We start from the raw sequence: 17,806 nt of genomic DNA on the forward strand, positions 1-17,806 counted from the left end.
ATAGGTAATTATTGGCAATTCACCCTTTCTGTTTTTCTCTGTCATTTCCTTGATTCCGCTGTCCTTTCTACCCTGGTGTAGCCCAATCCCTACCAGTTACATTTCAAGAGCTTCGGCTATGGGGCGGTATAAAAATCTAATTAATAAATAATAATAAAGTGTCCCATTATACTTCGACCTCCATTGCAGCCTGCTGGATCCCTCAAGCTTCTTTCTGATACAGCAACAGTAACATTCTCTATTCCTCTCTCATCCAGAAATAAGCATGTGGAAGGTATTGGTGCGGGTAGAGTGATGTCTATGAATTCTTTACATTCATACCATTTAACCACTTTTTTTAAAAAAATAAGCACAACCTCTGCTTTCACCCAAATTGGAAGTGTGTGATCTGTTGCTACTTTCCCCTTATAATTAAAGTGCAAGGCAAGATCCCTGTGGTGTGCCATAATTCTAGGCCCAAGATCTTGAAAAATCACACCTCTTTGGTGATAGATATTTATATGTGTGCTCATGTATAATGTGTGATTGGGGACATGCAAAAGCTTGGTAAGAACTTTAACCCCTAAGCAGCAGCACAAATCCTGCTGTTTCTCACAGGCTGTTGCAATAGTAGCTTGTCTGGCAGTCAATGGCTGAGAAAGAAGAGACACTGGCTGATAGTTCCAGCCAGGAAGTTAAACAAACCTAAGCAGACGGTGGATGATGCCCTGGCTGGATCTCTGCTTGTGGGGAAGAGGCCACCCATTTCCCTGCCACACTGAAAACCTTGGAGTGGATAGGTCATGCACACCTTATGTTCACTGTGACAAAGATATACTGTGCATAACAACTAGCCATTCATCAGGCCTCATGGAGAATGTACATATAGTCAGTCCATGATCTGTGTACATTTCCTGGTCAATATACATCATCTCCGACATGCCTTGGGAATGTGCACATCTTGACTGCATTTTGTACATCCTCCGATCATTATGCATAATCTCCAGCAGACTTTGGGGAATGTGCATATGTCATTTGCATTCTTTCTCTCCTAGCCCTCTATCCATGCTGGGTAACCTGTCCATCGTGTGATTCCCATGATGATTTGACCCTATGATGCTACTGCACTTTTTCCTAAGCTTAATAGCAGCCGGGGGGGGGGTTACCATCAGGATGGAGAGATGGGGAGGGAAGGTTTAAAACTTTCCTCTCCCTGTGATTCCCTTGTGCTGCTCAGCTGACCAGGGAACAGCTGGGAGTGGTGAGAAGGATGGATTGCAGAAAAAAGTTAACCTTTTTCTGGAGTATTCTTCCCCCCCCCCCAACGCCGCCTTCTTCCCACTGCTCAACTGATCATGTTGTGGGCCATGTAGGATTAGACAGTGGGCCAGAAGCAACCTGGTGGGCACAAATTGCATACTTCTGAATGAGAGAGAGACAGAAAAGCATGTTTCTTGAAGACTATGCATTCTGACTGCAAAATCTGCATATTGTGCAGAAAATGTACAAAATGCAGATGTCATTTGAACATTTCCCAAGGCTTGTTGGAGATTATGCATAATGACTAGATAATGAATTCAGGTCAGATGGATGCATTTCCCTAACATCTGTTGGAGATTGTACATTCTACAGTGAATTAAGCACAAAGTCAAGAGCATTAACTTGAGAGACCAGGGTTCAAATCCCCACTCAGCCATGAGACTTACTGGATCTCACAGGATTGTTGCGAGGATAAAATTGGAAGAGGAAGAGCTAGGTTTGTACACCACCTTGAGCTTTTCTGAGGAAAGATGGGATATAAATGTAAGAATAAATAAATATGGACATTTTCCAAGGCGTGTTGGAGGTTATGTATATTCACTGGGAAATGTGCACAATTCCCTCTTCATGGATGGATTATGTGCACATTCTCTATGAGGTCTGATGAATGCACACAACAGCCAGTTATTATGCACTTAACCACTCAGCTTACATTCCCCTAATATCTATATGATGTAGAAATTTAAAAAGCAACTTTAGCTGGCAATACCAAAGGTCACAGAACTGCCAGGCATAAGGAGGTCCATGAAATTTGAAAATAACTAACAGCCAGTTGCTGGTGTATTTCTTCTCTGGAAACATTTGAAATAAGGAAAAGTGTGACAAAAATAAACCAGAACATTTGTAGTATTAAAAAGTAATGGGATTTCAGCATGATATGTACTGACTGGAAATGAAGCAGTGTGACTACCCCAAAATGTTTGCAGGTGGAAACAGTATTGAAAGTGGGATCACATGTGACCACCCTGATAGCATAATGAGCAGAATTCTCATGAATGCACAATAAAAAGGACATCTGGAGGGGTCTTCTTTGGAAACCAACAGCACTGATGTCAGCAGTATCTGTGTTTGAAATATTGACAGAGGGAGGTTCTCATGAAGACAAAATGACTTTGTATTGAAGATCCAAGCAAATGTAGATAATTGCTCTCATGGCATGTAGATCCCACTTTGGCCAACCAAAGTTTTAGAAGGGCTTCCTTCTGAAGAATATATAAATATGGGGGCCAAAGTCAAATGTACGCCTGCTTTCAGGTTACATTTATTGCATGTTTTCAAGCTTTCCTCAGCAACCACAGTAGCTGCAAGCTTGTGTTGCCTTCTAAAATGAAAATGGACATTCCCCTGAACTGTCTCTTTTGAAAGTAGCATAATAAGAAAAAGAGAATAGCATAGAAGGAAAACACAATAAGTGGTGCAAATAAATGTTATTGCCAAAATATTACAATCTTATAAAAATATTGTTTCTCATAAAAAGTCCATGAATTTCAATATGTTATGAAGTACATCTCTCCATTGGTGGAGGGCTGATTTTATTTTATGTTTAATATCCACACTGGGAAGCAATATTGGAAAAGAAATAATACACAACTAGTGGAAGGACATCAGGTCAGCCATATTCTTTTCAGTCTATTTGGGTAAGTCTGTGAGAGATTAGATGGTACAACATGAGGCAAATTACACCATATATCCAGACACAAAACTATTAGCAACAGTGTTGTTAGAAAGGGACTTCCATATATCAACAACAAGAAGGTGGGAAAGTGAAAGCCTTCTGGAGGGCCATCATCATTAACTTTTGAAAGGCTGTAGGCCGCTCAATTCCTGAAGGCCCACCAGTTGTTTAATAGACTACACTGAGGAATCTCAAATACCCTCATGCCAAGAAGAACTTGTATTAGTTTTGTTGATAGCTTCTAAAGCTGTTCTTCCCGGAAGCAAGGCTCTGAAGACCTCCAACAGTATGTTGATGGTTACTGAAGCTGTAAATATATATTTTGAGAAATTGAGAAATCTGACTCTTCAATGTTTGGTTGTGTTTCTTTATATTAAATGCAGTCATAAGGGATCACTGGTTTTTGTGTTTTTTTCTCTTCTGTACTATTAAAAATCTTTACAGTGACAGCCTCCTTGGGAGTACCAACAAAAGTGTGGTACAAGGTATTGACTCAGAGAACCAATTCTTTATTTTAAAGACTTTTTAATCAATTAAACTCATATGAGTTTTACAAAATATTTTGATCAATTAATCTATCAACTAAATTTGCATACGAGTAAAAACAATATTTTTGAAGAAACACTTTGTTTTTTAGAGGATCAAAGCACAGGCATCTTAAAAGAGGCATTTCCCGTCCTGTGTATAAGAGAAGAAAGAAATGTCTGAAACATCAGAGGGGTGTGTGTGTGAGAGAGAGAGCGAGTGAACGTGGGCAAGAACGAGAGAGATCTAGAATATGGATTTGTTCCGAGTTTCTCTTCAGTGGGAAAAATATAAAGTTAAAAACACAGCGCTTCCCAAAGTAAGTTTTTAATATATTTGCAATAAATCAAAACTGCACCTCTTCCAGCTTTTCACTTTCTTTGGAAAAATCTTAATACTCATGATGACATCAACACAGGTGAAAACAAAGAATTACACAAACACTCAGAGAGCAGAGACACAGCAATATCATACCGAAATCCTCCACCTAGTTTCAAAAGTGCCCTGAGGCTTACATGTTTGCAATATTTTATTCCCTAAGTCTGTCTGGATTAACAACAGCATTTTAAAAGCTGTTGAAGAACCATCAGCTGCTAGGTGGATCTCCAGTATTCAGTTCAGTGCATTTGCCGTTAAACAGTCACAGAGAGTTCTCTTCTCCACTTTAAAAAGCAATGTCTCTGTCTGTACAAAGAGAGGGGGGGGAAGCAATGTTAGGGGCAAACTTAGCATCAACTAATTATATCACAATTGCTTGCATTTTGTCACAAAGGAAGAAGCTTGAGAAAAGTAACCAGACATGTTCTTTATGGTTTTGAGCAGTAATGAAAATCTTATAGAAAATACAGTACTGTTTGCTGCAATGCTAAATGAAATTGGGTGTGCAGTATTGAGCTGCCCACGTGCAACACTGGATGAAACCCAACACATAGCACTTTACAGCTGCCAGTTTCCTGCTAGGATAGGAGGAGGGCAGGATGGGGGTGAACTTTCTCCAGTGCCTTCAGTTTCCCACCAAGTGAAAGCTTGTCACTGAGGGTGGGGGTGGTGCCCCTGTCTGTGCAGAGCCCCCCAGAGCCAGAGCCCACACTGTCTCTTCAGTCCCCTCACTCACTCACTTGCATAAGACATTTTTGTGTTTACCCTAGCTACTCCAGGCATCCAACTGCCATGTGCACAACCCCTTTTCCTTGGTCCTTGACTTCCTGTCCTCTGGACATACACACACACAGATTTAAATGGAAAAAACTTTCCTAAGGCAGGACATCCAGGAGGAACACTCAGGAATTACTACAGTATTACCCTGATTGGTGGTCCTGAAGCAGTGGACTGCTTCTGACCAATGCCTACAACCAATCACGTGCTTGTTGTTGAAGTCCAACACCTTCTGGCGCCTTCACAGTGCACTCTAACTACTCACTCCTTGAGCTGTATGGAGCTCAGTGTGTACATAAGGCAACTGAGTGTATCAAGACTGAGCTACTCAAAAACAAGCAGGGTAGCTGAGCAGATTAGTAGAGCAGTCAGTGTCCAGCCTTACTGGCCTTAGCCAATAAATCTCTCTCTCTGTGTGTATATGTATACACACACTCACACACACACACACACATACACACACACTCTAGGTAGAGTTGAGAGGAGACTGAGAAGAGGAGAGAGAGGGCTACTGCAGTTAAGTCCAGAGTCTAAAATTATTTAACTGTACCACTGCTTAACCAGGAGTGTGATGTGCTAGTGACGTAAACATACTGCCTTCAAGTCGATTCCGACTTATGGCGACCCCATGAATAGGGTTTTCATGAGGCTGAGAGGCAGTGACTGGCCCAAAGTCACCCAGTGAGCTTCATGGCTATGTGGGGATTCGAACCCTGGTCTCCCAGGTCGTAGTCCAACACCTTAACCACTACACCACATTGACAAGCTGCCAAAATAGATGAAATATACATAACCAAATTGTCATCACAGACTTTGGTGTTTTGGATGAGGACTCAGAGGCAACTTGAAATTTTTTAGGGCCATGTACTGGTCAGTGAGACCCTCCGTGGCGCAGAGTGGTAAGCGGCGATAACACAGCCAAAGCTCTGCTCACGGCCGGAGTTTGATTCCAACGGAAGGAGGAAGTCGAATCTCCGTTAAAAGGGGTTGAGGTCCACTCAGCCTTCCATCCATCCGTGGTCGGTAAAATGAGTACCCGGCACACGCTGGGGGGTAAAAAAAGGCCGGGGAAGGAACTGGCAATCCCACCCAACATATACGGTCTGCCTAGTAAACGTCGCAAGACATCACCCTAAGAGTCGGAAACGACTCGCACTATAAGTGCAGGGACACCTTTACCTTTACTTTACTGGTGAGTGAGTGTTGCTTGTGTTTATGGGTTGATCTGCAAATAATACTAGCATAGGCCCAAGGGCTCATCTCTTTGCTGAGATTTGATGTTATTGAGAAGTATTCTACAGCTTCTGGAAGGAAGGTAAAGCAATTGCATAGTAGTCAGTCTTGGCCTAGCATAAAATCAAGTGTAACTTGGACAATGAGAAAACAGAGAAAAGGATCAGTCAAGCCCTATGCATGCACTCTTAATAGTTCCTAATACACTGTGGTTTCCTGGATATAATATGTAGTTCAGACACTTTGGCTAGTTCAGGCATTAGGTGGCCCCTGACCAGCAATGAGAGTAGGTAAAGGTGCTGGTGGATTGTATTTTTATTTATTTATTTGATTTTTATCCCACCCTTTCTCCCAGTAGGAGCCCATAAAGGTGTCAATTGCATAAACACGCACCCTTGCATGGAGTCTATAAATGTGGCTGACAACATTCACACAGTCAGGGTCACCCTTTATTAAGCTGTTGCAAGTGAGCAAATCGCAGTGGGTATCTGTAAAGGCCCTGGAGGAAGTACTAGTTTATACAATCAGCATTTCTATATGATGCCCAACAAGTTGCAAACTCACCAGCAGCCATATGTGTTCCTACAGATAATATGGATTTGCCTTAAATCTCATAATTCAGTTAGTGAGGTAACTTTAAATTTTTAACTTAAATTTAAAGGAGAATTTTGTTCAGATTGCCTTGTTCTGAGAAAGGACTTCACCCAGAATGCCTTGCTGTGGCGCTCTGGATAAATGCAAGCGCTAGTTGGGTGGCAGCGGGAACTGGTTGGGTGGGCCAGAAGGCCTGGGTGTATGTGCAAATCTGATGTCCCCATCCTGCTCCAGTTTGTTTTATGGAAGATCTGGCCCTACCCACAAACTCTGCTTTTCACCAACTGGGAGAAGGGTTATTTCAGGGCTTTGCTATCCCCTTTCCATAGAAACTATATAAAGAGGTGACACCTTTTTAGATGCACCTCACCTATAATTCCCTGCTCATGAGTGATTCACAGGGGGAGGGATATCAATTGCTGATGCCTTGCTTAGTCTCCTGGCTTCAGGTGTGGAGGCAGAAGAGATTTTAGCCATGTAACCAGCTGCGTTGCAGCACAATCCTATTCAAAGTGGGGGTGGGGTGGGGGTGGGGTGGGGAACACACTGGAGTGTAGCAAGGAGTTTTGCTTTTATGATCCTAAGAATCTCTATACTTGTATGTTAGATGAGCTACTCTTTACTCCAAAACAATTTTAAAAATATTTTGCTATTCTGTAGCTGCCATTGTGTGCAGGTTTGCAGATTATTAATACATTTTGGATGGTTCATTGATTTCTTAACATGAATAAGAATGTATATAGATAAAGGCACAATGGGGCAAGAGTATGGAAAGAGAGCAAGAAATGGATGTAAGGGTAGGGACAAAAGAGAACAGAGGAATAATGAAGGAAAAAGGGAGAGGCTGTGAACACACTAGTAGCCTACAGCGAAGCATTTCCATTGGCCACACCTGGAGGGAGAATGGGTTGATCTGCTGATCAGTTGCAAAATCTCTTTGAAGCTGTTTTTTTTTTTTTTTTAAAGTGCACTCAAGCTGACCCCACCAAGTTTTACAGTAAAAAGAGGCAGGTTTGACTAGAGTTGTGTGCCTCTGTTTTCAGAAGAGAGGAGGAGATGCATTGGAACTGGCAGAACAGTGAGTGTGTATAACCGCATAAAAAGGACAGGGAAAAATAGCCTCCACCCCCAACTACAGTCTTTTGAAAGAAGTTTCATCCAGTGACACCCCTCCAAAAAACATATTATACCCATATTAAGAAATAAGTCTTACCCGGGAATCTAAGCTGTATGCTGTTTTCTTTAAGTCTTGCAAAGCCCTCTGCATGAATTCAAATGCATGGCAGTCAACACACGGGCGACCTAGGCATGGATTTTAGTAGACACATTGGTAAACAAGCATGAAATATAAATAGGAATGAATACAACATAAGCAAAGCCCACTGAACCAGGCCATTGGCTCACCTAGTCCAGCATCCTGCTCTCACAGGGGCAAACTGGATGCCTACAGAAAGCCCACAATCAGGATCTGAGCACAGGAGACTCTCCCCTCTTGTGGTTTCCAGCAACTGGTATTCAGAAACATACCATGGAGGAACAGCATAGCCATTGTGGCTAGTAGAACTCCTAGCCTTGTTCTCCATGCATTTGTCTAAACCACTTTTAAAGTTGTCAACTTTGTGGCTATTTTAAAGCCATTCAAATTGGTAGCAAATTCCAGTTTAACTGTAAAACTGATGAAGTACTTCCTTTTGTCTGTCCTAAATCTTCCAATGCTTAGTTTCTCTCTATTCATAAGTTTCTTGATTGACTAAAACAGCTTTCCCCAATCTGGTGTCCTTCAGATGTTGTGGACTACAGCTCCCAGCAGACCTAGCCAGCATATTGACATAGAGCAATCTGCTTAATAATCATTACGATTTCAGCTTTCATTTTTGAGTCCCTGTGACACAATGGAAAGTTGTAAAATGTCCAAGCAAAGGGCTCAGTATGGGCAACACTGCCACTGGGCAATCCCAGTCTCCTAACCCTTCACACAAACAACACTGGTGTTCCATTGGAATTCTGGAAGTAGTCTCTGGGTCATAATGTGAAAAACATCACACCCCTCAGCTGCCTAGATTAAATTGCTACCTCTGGCAGAATTTTTTTTAAAAAGTCTACCAAAATATCAACCGAAGTTAAGTGTGCAAAATCTGCAACATTTATACAGTATATTTTATTCCAGCAACAACATTTTGGAATTTCTAGTAACTGAATTTTAGCACTGTGGTCCAGAGGACAACACCAAAGCAATGGTGAAAAGAGAGAGGCACTTATCAAAACCAAAAGCTATACAATTCTTATGTGTAGAACAACTGGACAAGAATAAGTTTATATCTCTTTACATAAAAGCATAACAAACATTAATCATAAAATATATTCAGAGGTATATGCTACAGTTTGCAGAGAAGCTTCCAATAAAAGTGCAAATGAACTGCTTTGGACAGTGCTTTCATTCCATTTCCCCCCTCCCCCAAAGGCTTCCAACTTCCAACCCCTCTTACACAGACCCTCGACCCACCTGGCTCATTTTTGCTAGGCACACAGTGCTATTAGGACCTTTCTTGTGATGTCCAAATTATGTGCATGCCTGTGCCTTGAAGTTAAGTGTGCACATCTGCAAAAATCTGATTTCAAACAAAAACAGTTATATAGAAGTGGCCAGAAGATATAAAAGCTGACTAAACAGGCAGACATTCTAAGCGCCACATGCCTTTTCACCACCCTGAGTTCAGAAGAGCTCTCCAAACTGGCATAAACAAGCTTCTGTTTGCCCTGTGCTGAGTGCTAAGACTGATTCCAGCTGATCCAAAGCACACAAGCAATTTCTTTGCCAGCATAGAATCAGTTACTCTCTGGAGAATTACTGTAGTGGCTGACCAGAACTTTCATAAGATCAGAAGAGGAATGCCACCTCGTAAAATGGGAAGCCCCAAAAGCTTAATTAGAAATAACAGTAACATAAAAAAGGATAAAGTGTGAGATAAATCCAATTTTGTTTTTATTGCTTAACCATTAATCATTACAAAATCCTCAGCAAATAATTTAAAATAGAATCAGACATTTAAAAACATTCCTAATTCTGAAACATAATAAATAAATTCTGCTTGTGGTGTCAACATCAGTAACAATGTGGCAGCTCTTTTCATTCTTCTAGGGTCGTTACTGAAAAGCAAATATTTTCTCTTTTGAAGAACAGACCACTTGACACGTCTTTGACAAGTCAGTGCGATATTTTACGTTACTCTGGACAATCAGATAAATAATGAGGAAGATACTCATCTTGTCCAATCCCACAATAACAAAGACATTAGATATAAGAAATCTTAGATAATCCACCTTCTAAAACTGCAGATGTTATCAGATGAAATCTAGCAAGAATTATTTTCTCTGATTATATTTATTGATTTTGAATATATATTCCTCCAAACATGGTTTGTATTTAAGGTTTACAAAGAACAACCTTTACAGTCTGAAAGAGAAGAGAAATCTATATGGAGAGAACTGTGGCTCCATAGTACAGCATCTGTGTTGCATGCAGGTGGTCCCAGGTTCAATGACCGGCATATCTAAATAGGACTATGAACGTCCCATCTGAAACTCTGGAAAGTTACTGCCAGTGAGTGCAGAGTGAGACGGGTCAATGCTCTGACCCTCTATAAGGTAGCTTTCTGTGCTGTATATGCAGATACAATTCAAAGTCTCTGTGAAGGAAATAACGATCCAAATAGCCAAATTTCTGAAAATGATATATGTTTTTATTTTTTTTATTTAACAAAATTTGTTAGTGCTTAATTGTAAAAAAACCCCTCTAAGTGGTTTATATAAAATATACATTAAAATTATCAATAAAAAGTCAGAAGTTAAAAACTAAAAGGTAAAGGTGTCCCCCGCACTTGTAGTGCGAGTCGTTTCCGACTCTTAGGGTGACGTCTTGCGACGTTTACTAGGCAGACCGTATATATGGGGTGGGATTGCCAGTTCCTTCCCCGGCCTTTCTTTACCCCCCAGCATATGCCGGGTTCTCATTTTACTGACCACGGATGGATGGAAGGCTGAGTGGACCTCGACCCCTTTTAATGGAGATTCGACTTCCCCCTTCCGTTGGAATCGAACTCCAGCCGTGAGCAGAGCTTCAGCTGCGTTACCGCCACTTACCACTCTGCGCCACAGAGGACTTTTAAAAGCTCAAAATAGAAATAAAACAGCAAAATATACATTATATAAAACTTATATATTAAAATGCATGTCAGCTTTACATATCTGGTTAGGTCTGCCTAAACAATAAAGCTCTTAGCAGGCATCGAAAATAGTTCAGCAAAGTCACCTGCCTAATATCAGTGAGCAGGGAGTTCCAGAGTGTAGGTGCTGCCACACTGAAAGATTCCTTACCAATGTGGAACATTGTGTGGCACTTGTAAAAGTGCTAGTTCTGTAGCTGGAAGTGGTTGATATCTGGGGTGGGCCAACTTGAACAGGTGGCCAGGGCACTCACCTGTCAAAATCTCTTGTGCAGGGCTTCAAAGACTGAGGACCACCGTGCCAGCAGCATTGCCAGCCCTATGCTTTGCAAGCCTCCTTGCACTTCTTTCCACCCCTCATGTTGGAATGGAAAGAAGCCATGCAGGTATGCTTACAAAGCCCTGTATGAGCCTCTCCATGCTTCACCTTTCCACCTCCAATATCTGCTCCCAAGTAAACTGGTCCCAAGCTGTTAAGGGCTTTATATACTAACAATAACACCTTGCATTTGGCCCAATAACAAATTGGTAGTCAGTGCAGAACTCTGAGCAGAAGTGTTATATGCTGACAGCATCACAGTCCTGTCAGCACAGAATGCTGGAGCATGATTACTAGCTGGAGTTTCTGGATCAAGCACAAAGGAAGCCCCACATGGAGTGCACTTCAGTAATCCAGTGTTGGTCACCCAGTGTTTGGACTGCTGTGGTCAAGTTCTCCTAATCCAGGAACAACTACAGTTGTTGTATCAGCTGAAGCTGGTAAAAGATCCTCCTAGCCACCAAAGTTACCTGGGCATCCAGCAACAAAGCTGGATCCAAAAGCATCCTCAGAATGTGTACTTGTACAATGGGCTAATTTCTTGGACATGGCAATCCCTCATCCACAGAGCCTCCATCTTGTCAGGATTCAAGCTCAGCTTCTTTTCCCTCATCCATCCCACAATTGCATCCAGGCAAAAGTCCAGCACCCACACTGTCATGCCCCTGCTAGAGCAGTCCTCATCAGATGCGGACCTGGTGCTCCGCAAGGGGGAGCATACAGAGGAACAGGGACATCAGGCAGAAGCAAGGCAGAATTCAGGCCATCAGGCCTTATGGTACCCCAGTTACTGCAGCCTCCTGTAGGGATCCCAGGCTCAGAGGTATACAAGCCAAGCCACCTCCAAGCCTGAAGGAGTGCCAGCACGTGAATGTGCAGGACCAGGCAGCTGCCAGGTGGAATGCCTGTCGGAAAGCTAAGAGCTCCTCAAGAGTAATGGGTTACTTGCGAGGAGCTGCTTCCACATGAGTAGACCTAGCTCCTCTGATAGCTCAGATGACCAATAGCTGTGTCTAGGGTACAGCTTAGAAGCCTCCGTTTGGTGGATGAAGGATGCTGGAATAAATTACTTACTCCAGTTCCTTGCTAGGAACTCTCTCTTTCATAGGCGAGAGAGTTAGCAGGCACACACAGTTACTGGACTCTGCCTATGTTGTTGATTCCTCCCCCTGCCACAACTTGACTTTAGACTGTGACCTGACCTTGCTGCTGTAAGTAGACTGACTCCTGGCATCCTCATCCCCTGAAGTAGGACATGCATGGCCTCTCTTTATTCAGATGTTATGGAGAAATAGAGGTGGATGTCATCAGCTTACTGATGCCACCTTGCCCCAAATGTCCTAATGACCATTCCCAATAGCTTCATAGACAGTAGATATTAAAAAGCACTCTTCCAATGCAACTCTCTGAACTCAGCTACGTAGATAGGACTGGAACCACTGTCCCCAATTCCCATCCCACAGAGCTACTCTAGGAAGATACCATAGTTGCTGGTATTAAAAACTGCAGAGAGACTGAGAAGCAGCAGCAAGGTTGTTCACCTTGTCCCACTCTCAATACAGGTCATCCATCAAGGCTGACTATGTCCCATGGCCAGGCCTGAACCCAGACTGGAATGGTCTAGATAACCTGCATCATCTAAGAATGTCGGCAGTTACCCCGCCATAACCTTCTCCACCACCTTCCCTAGGAAGGGTGTATTTGTAACTGGTCAGTAGTTATTCCAAATCAATGGTCCAAGACTGGTTTCTTTTGGACCAGTCCTACAGTTGCCTCTTTTAAGGTGACAGGGACCACCCCATCATGCAATAAAGCATTACACATGCTCTGGACCCAACCACTCAGTGCCCCTCTGCCAGGGCACAAACAGCTTGTCCACGTCATCTGGCTACATACACTGAAGCTGATCCACAACACGTTACAGACAGATTAGAGATGTGACTGGGTGCTTCAACTGAAACTGCAAACGACTGCAGAAAGAAGGTAACTTGAGTCTGAAGTCAAGTGACTTTATCCTCAAAATGTGAAGCCAATTGGTCACAGCAGGTCCAATTGTTCCAGAGGCCCTTCCCTCTCCAGACCATCCAAAAAACCTTCAGACTATCTGAAAGAACTCAGCCGGCTACTAGAGGAGACTGCAAAATGTGCTTTGTTTTCCTTCCTCACTGCCACATGATAGTCATGATTATGTGCACTAACCAGTGTACGGTTGGCTTCAGAGTGAGACTTGTGCCCTTTGCACTCTAGTCTTCATCCAGCTTGCTTCACAGCCCATAGATCTCCAGAACTCCAAGGAGTCATTCAGGGTTTGCAATGCCAAAGAGAATGCTTGGCAGTGATAGAATCAACTGCCAATCTCACGATGCTGTTCCTTAGTGTAGTCAGGGTTTCAACAGGATCATCAGTTTCTCCACTGGCAAATCCCCCAGAGCATTCAGGAATTTAACAGGTTCCATCAGTCTCTGAGGGTGGACTATCTGAATGGGCCCACTACCTTTAAAGGGGGAACTGCCACCCACAATCCAAACTTTACCAGACAATGATCTGACTTTGACAAAGGAATGCATTGTGTGGACACACACACCACCCCTGGTCCATCTCAGCTGGTCCACAGGAGAGGAGATACAAGCAAGCCAGCTTTCAGAGAGCGAGCGAACAGAACAAATGAACAGGGAGAGCAAACAAGAGTTTGACAAAGGAGTTCAACAGGGGAGGTCAAGGGGGAGGTCCCTAAAAACAACAACACTAATTCTTCTTCTACAGCTCATCACATGCCAATGGAACTCTCAAGTTTACCCTGAAGTAGGGCAGGACGAAGCACAGGCCACTCCAAAACAAGTACTTAGAAAGAAACAAAAGGTAGAAGAGAGTATGAACGGGAAGGATCCTCCACTGGTTGTGACCTGCAAGGTATGTGCCATATTTGTTTTCTTGCCTGAAAACAACATGGCGTACATGTGCAACAAGTGCAAGCTCGTGGCACTGTTGGAAGAAAAAGTGAGAGGCCTGGAATGGTGGGTGGCCACAATGAGGACTATAAGAGAAGATGAAGAGTTCTTAGACAGAATGCTGGAACATCAGCAGGAAAGAAAAGTGGAGGTGGAAGAGCAACAGCATGTGGTAGCAGAAGAGGAGGCTGCTTTGGAGAGGAACAACAAAGTGGAGGAAACTCCGTGGGAAAGGGTGACAGTTAGGAGCAGAGCTAGAAGACACCCTTCATCAGTGGAACTACGGAACCACTTTCAACCACTCAAGGATGAGACTGGAGGACAGCCTGTGGTGGAAGAATTACAAGAGATCCCGTGCGACAACAAGCAAGAGGCTGAAGCTCAATCAAGCAGGGCCAATGAAACCACGCCCCACAACAAGAAGAGTACTAGTAGTGGTAGACTCCCTACTGCGAGGGATCGAAACCCAAATACGCCGAGAAGATCCGTGGACTCACCAGGTATGCTGTCTACCAGAAGGATGGATGAGAGATGTGACGGAATGGTTGCCATCACTAATCAAGCCCACCAACAGGTATCCCTTTCTCCTCATCTATGTGGGAACAAATGATACTGCCAAACGAAGCTATGAAGAAATCACATCAGACTTTGAAGGTCTGGGAAGGAAACTCAAGGACTTTGGGGCCCAGATAGTTTTTTCATCCATCCTTTCAGTACTTAGAGGAAGGCAATGGTAAACCACCTCTGAATACCACTTACCATTAAAACTCTATTCATAGGATGGCCGTAAGTCGGGATCAACTTGAAGGCAGTCCATTTCCATTTTCCAGAACTTAGAAGAGGAGTAGAAAGGGAAAATACTCCACGTGAATGAACGGCTACGAAGGTAGTGCTGACGTGAGAGATTTGGATTCTGGGACCGCGGGCTATGCTTCCTGGAAGATGGACTGCTGGCAAGTGATGGGTTGCATCTCACAAGGACTGGGAAGAATGTGTTTGGCCACAGCATGGAGAAGTTCATCAGGGCAGCTTTAAACTGAATCCTAAGGGGGAGGGAGATGTAAACTTGGTGGCAATGACTGATGAAGGCTTGTGCACAGTAATGGGAACAGAGATATTGGCTCTAATAGGGACCAGTAACAGTCCTCAGGAAAATGTAGTAAGGAAGCCAAGCCAGAAATCACATGGTCTTCGATGTCTGTATACTAATGCGCAAAGCATGGGAAACAAGCAGGACGAACTTGAAGTCTTAATACAGGAGGGCAATAACGACTTGATAGGTACAACTAAAACTTGGTGGGGTGACTCCCATGATTGGAATACAGCAATTGAAGGATATAACTTGTTCAAAAAGAACAGAAGGAATAAAAAGGGAGGTGGAGTTGCGCTATATGTTAAAAATATATATCACTGCACAGAAATACAGGAAGGTGAGCTTGGTAGCTCCACCGAGAGTATCTGGATTAAAATTAATGGGGCAAGTAATAAAAGAAATGTGGTGCCTGAAGTCTACTACCGACCACCCAATCAAGGAGAAGACGAGAATGTAACTTTTGAAAAGCCAATGTTTCGAGGAGGCATGATGTGGTAATGGGGAACTTCAATTATCTCGATATCTGTTGGGAGACAAATTCTGCCAAACATGGCCCATCCAAGAAATACCTTTCTCCTACAGAAAGTAGAGGAAGCAACCAGAAGATCAGCTATCCTGGGAAAGTGACCACACCATACTTGAATTCTTGATTTTAACAGAAGCAAAAGCTGAAAGTAGCCATACGCGCACCCTGGACTTCAGGAAAGCTGATTTTAATAAACTCAGAACAATTATAAGTACGGTTCCATGGCAAGCGACCCTAATGAGAAAAGGAGTCCAAGATCGGTAGGAGTATCTAAAAAAGGAAATTCTAAAAGCAGAATGGCAAGCAATTCTAACAAGGAAAAAAGGGGGGAAACAGCAGAAGAAGTCAATGTGACTTCACAAAAAAGCTTAGAGATGACCTGAAAACAAAAAAGGACACATACAGGAAGTGGAAAGAAGGCCAGGCCACAAAGGAAGAGTACAGGCAGGTATCACAGAATTGCAGGGCTGGCATCAGGAAGGCTAAAGCTGAGAATGAGCTGAGGCTAGCGAGGGATGCTAAAAGCAACAAAAACGCTTTCTTCAGGTACGTCCATAGTAAAAGAGAAAAGAAATGGTGGCACAGCTACTCAATGAGGATGGCAAAATGGTAACAGATAACAAAGAAAAGGCAGAAGTGCCCAATTCCGACTTTGGCTCAGTCTTCTCCCAAAAAAGGGTCTATGACCCTCCCGGGAAACATGAAGGGGCAGGACTGGAGCTTGAGACTGATAAATGGTCAAGGAATACCTAATCACTTTGAACGAGTTCAAATCTCCAGGGCCCAATAAACTGCATCCAAGAGTATTGAAGGGACTGGCTGAAGAACTCTCAGAACCGCTGTCTATTATCTTTGCAAAATCGTGGAGGACTGGTGAAGTGCTGGATGACTGGAGGAGAGCTAATGTTGTCCCTATCTTCAAAAAGGGCAAGAAGGAGGAACCGAGGAACTACAGACCAGTCAGCCTAACATCAATCCCTGGAAAAACTCTGGAGCAGATTATAAAGCAGTCAGTCTGTAAGCACCTTGAAAACAATGCAGTGATTACTAGGAGCCAACATGGATCGATAAAGAACAAGTCCTGCCAAACTAATCTTATCTTGTTTTTTGATCGGGTAACTTCCCTTGTAGACTGTGGGAATGCTGTAGACATGATACATCTTGACTTCAGCAAAGCTTTTAACAAAGTGCCCCATAATATTCTGATTAGCAAGCTAGCTAAACGTGGGCTGGATGGAACAACTATCAGGTGCATCCACAGTTGGATCCAGAATCATTCTCAAACTGGGTGGAAGTAACAGGTGGGGTACCACAGGGTTCAGTCCTGGGCCCAGTGCTTTTCAACATTTTTATTAATGACTTGGATGCAGAAGTACAGGGCATGCTTATCAAATTTGCAGATGATACAAAATCGGGGAGCACAGCTAATACCATGGAAGACAGAAACAAAATTCAAAGGGACCTTGATAGGCTGTTGCATTGGACTGAAAACAACAGAATGAAATTCAACAGGGATAAATGCAAAGTTTTACCCTTAGGAAAAAGAAACCAAATGTTATAAGATGGGGGATACCTGGCTCAGCAATATGACATGTGAGAAGGATCTTGGAATTATCGTTGATCACAAACTGAATATGAGCCAATAGTGTGATGTGGCTGCAAAAAAGGCAAATGCTATTTTAGGCTGCATTAACAGAAGTATAGTTTCCAAATCGCGTGAAGTATTAGTTCCCCTCTATTCAGCACTGGTTAGGCCTCATCTTGAATACTGCATCCAGTTCTGGTCTCCACACTTCAAGAAGGATGCAGACAAACTGGAACAGGTTCAGAGGAGGGCAACAAGGATGATCAGGGGACTGGAAACAAAGCCCTATGAGGAGAGACTGAAAGAACTGGGCATGTTTAGCCTGGAGAAGAGAAGACTGAGGGGAGATATGATAGCACTCTTCAAGTACATAAAAGGTTGTCACACAGAGGAGGGCCAAGATCTCTTCTTGATCGTCCCAGAGTACAGGACACAGAATAATGGACTCAAGTTGCAGGAGCCAGATTTCCACTGGACATCAGGAAAAACTTCCTAACTGTTAGAGCCATACGACAATGGAACCAATTACCTAGAGAAGTAGTGGGTTCTCTGACACTGGAGACATTCAAGAGGCAGCTGGCAGCCATTTGTCAGGAATGCTTTGATTTGTATTCCTGCATTGAGCAGGGGG

The 17,806-nt window shown here is 43.1% G+C and overlaps 1 protein-coding gene across 2 annotated transcripts in view; it reads right to left on the bottom strand.

The window, feature by feature from the left end:
* Positions 1-2,787: 2,787 nt before the first annotated feature.
* The window catches only part of NICOL1 (NELL2 interacting cell ontogeny regulator 1), a 60,704-nt gene continuing 45,685 nt past the window's right edge, over positions 2,788-17,806 (bottom strand). The window contains exons 4-5 of one of the 2 annotated variants that reach the window (XM_061629797.1): positions 7,695-7,783; positions 2,788-4,183 (exon numbers count right to left, since the gene is read on the bottom strand). In XM_061629797.1, the coding sequence (XP_061485781.1) occupies positions 4,112-4,183; positions 7,695-7,783 (161 nt within the window). In that variant the 3' untranslated portion in view covers positions 2,788-4,111. Of the gene's footprint in view, positions 4,184-5,849; positions 5,959-7,694; positions 7,784-17,806 lie in introns of those variants that run through there. The other variant, XM_061629798.1, reaches the window with a different exon arrangement.

This window comes from Rhineura floridana, chromosome 5, assembly GCF_030035675.1.
Source record: "Rhineura floridana isolate rRhiFlo1 chromosome 5, rRhiFlo1.hap2, whole genome shotgun sequence".
NCBI classification, from domain to species: Eukaryota; Metazoa; Chordata; class Lepidosauria; order Squamata; family Rhineuridae; genus Rhineura; species Rhineura floridana.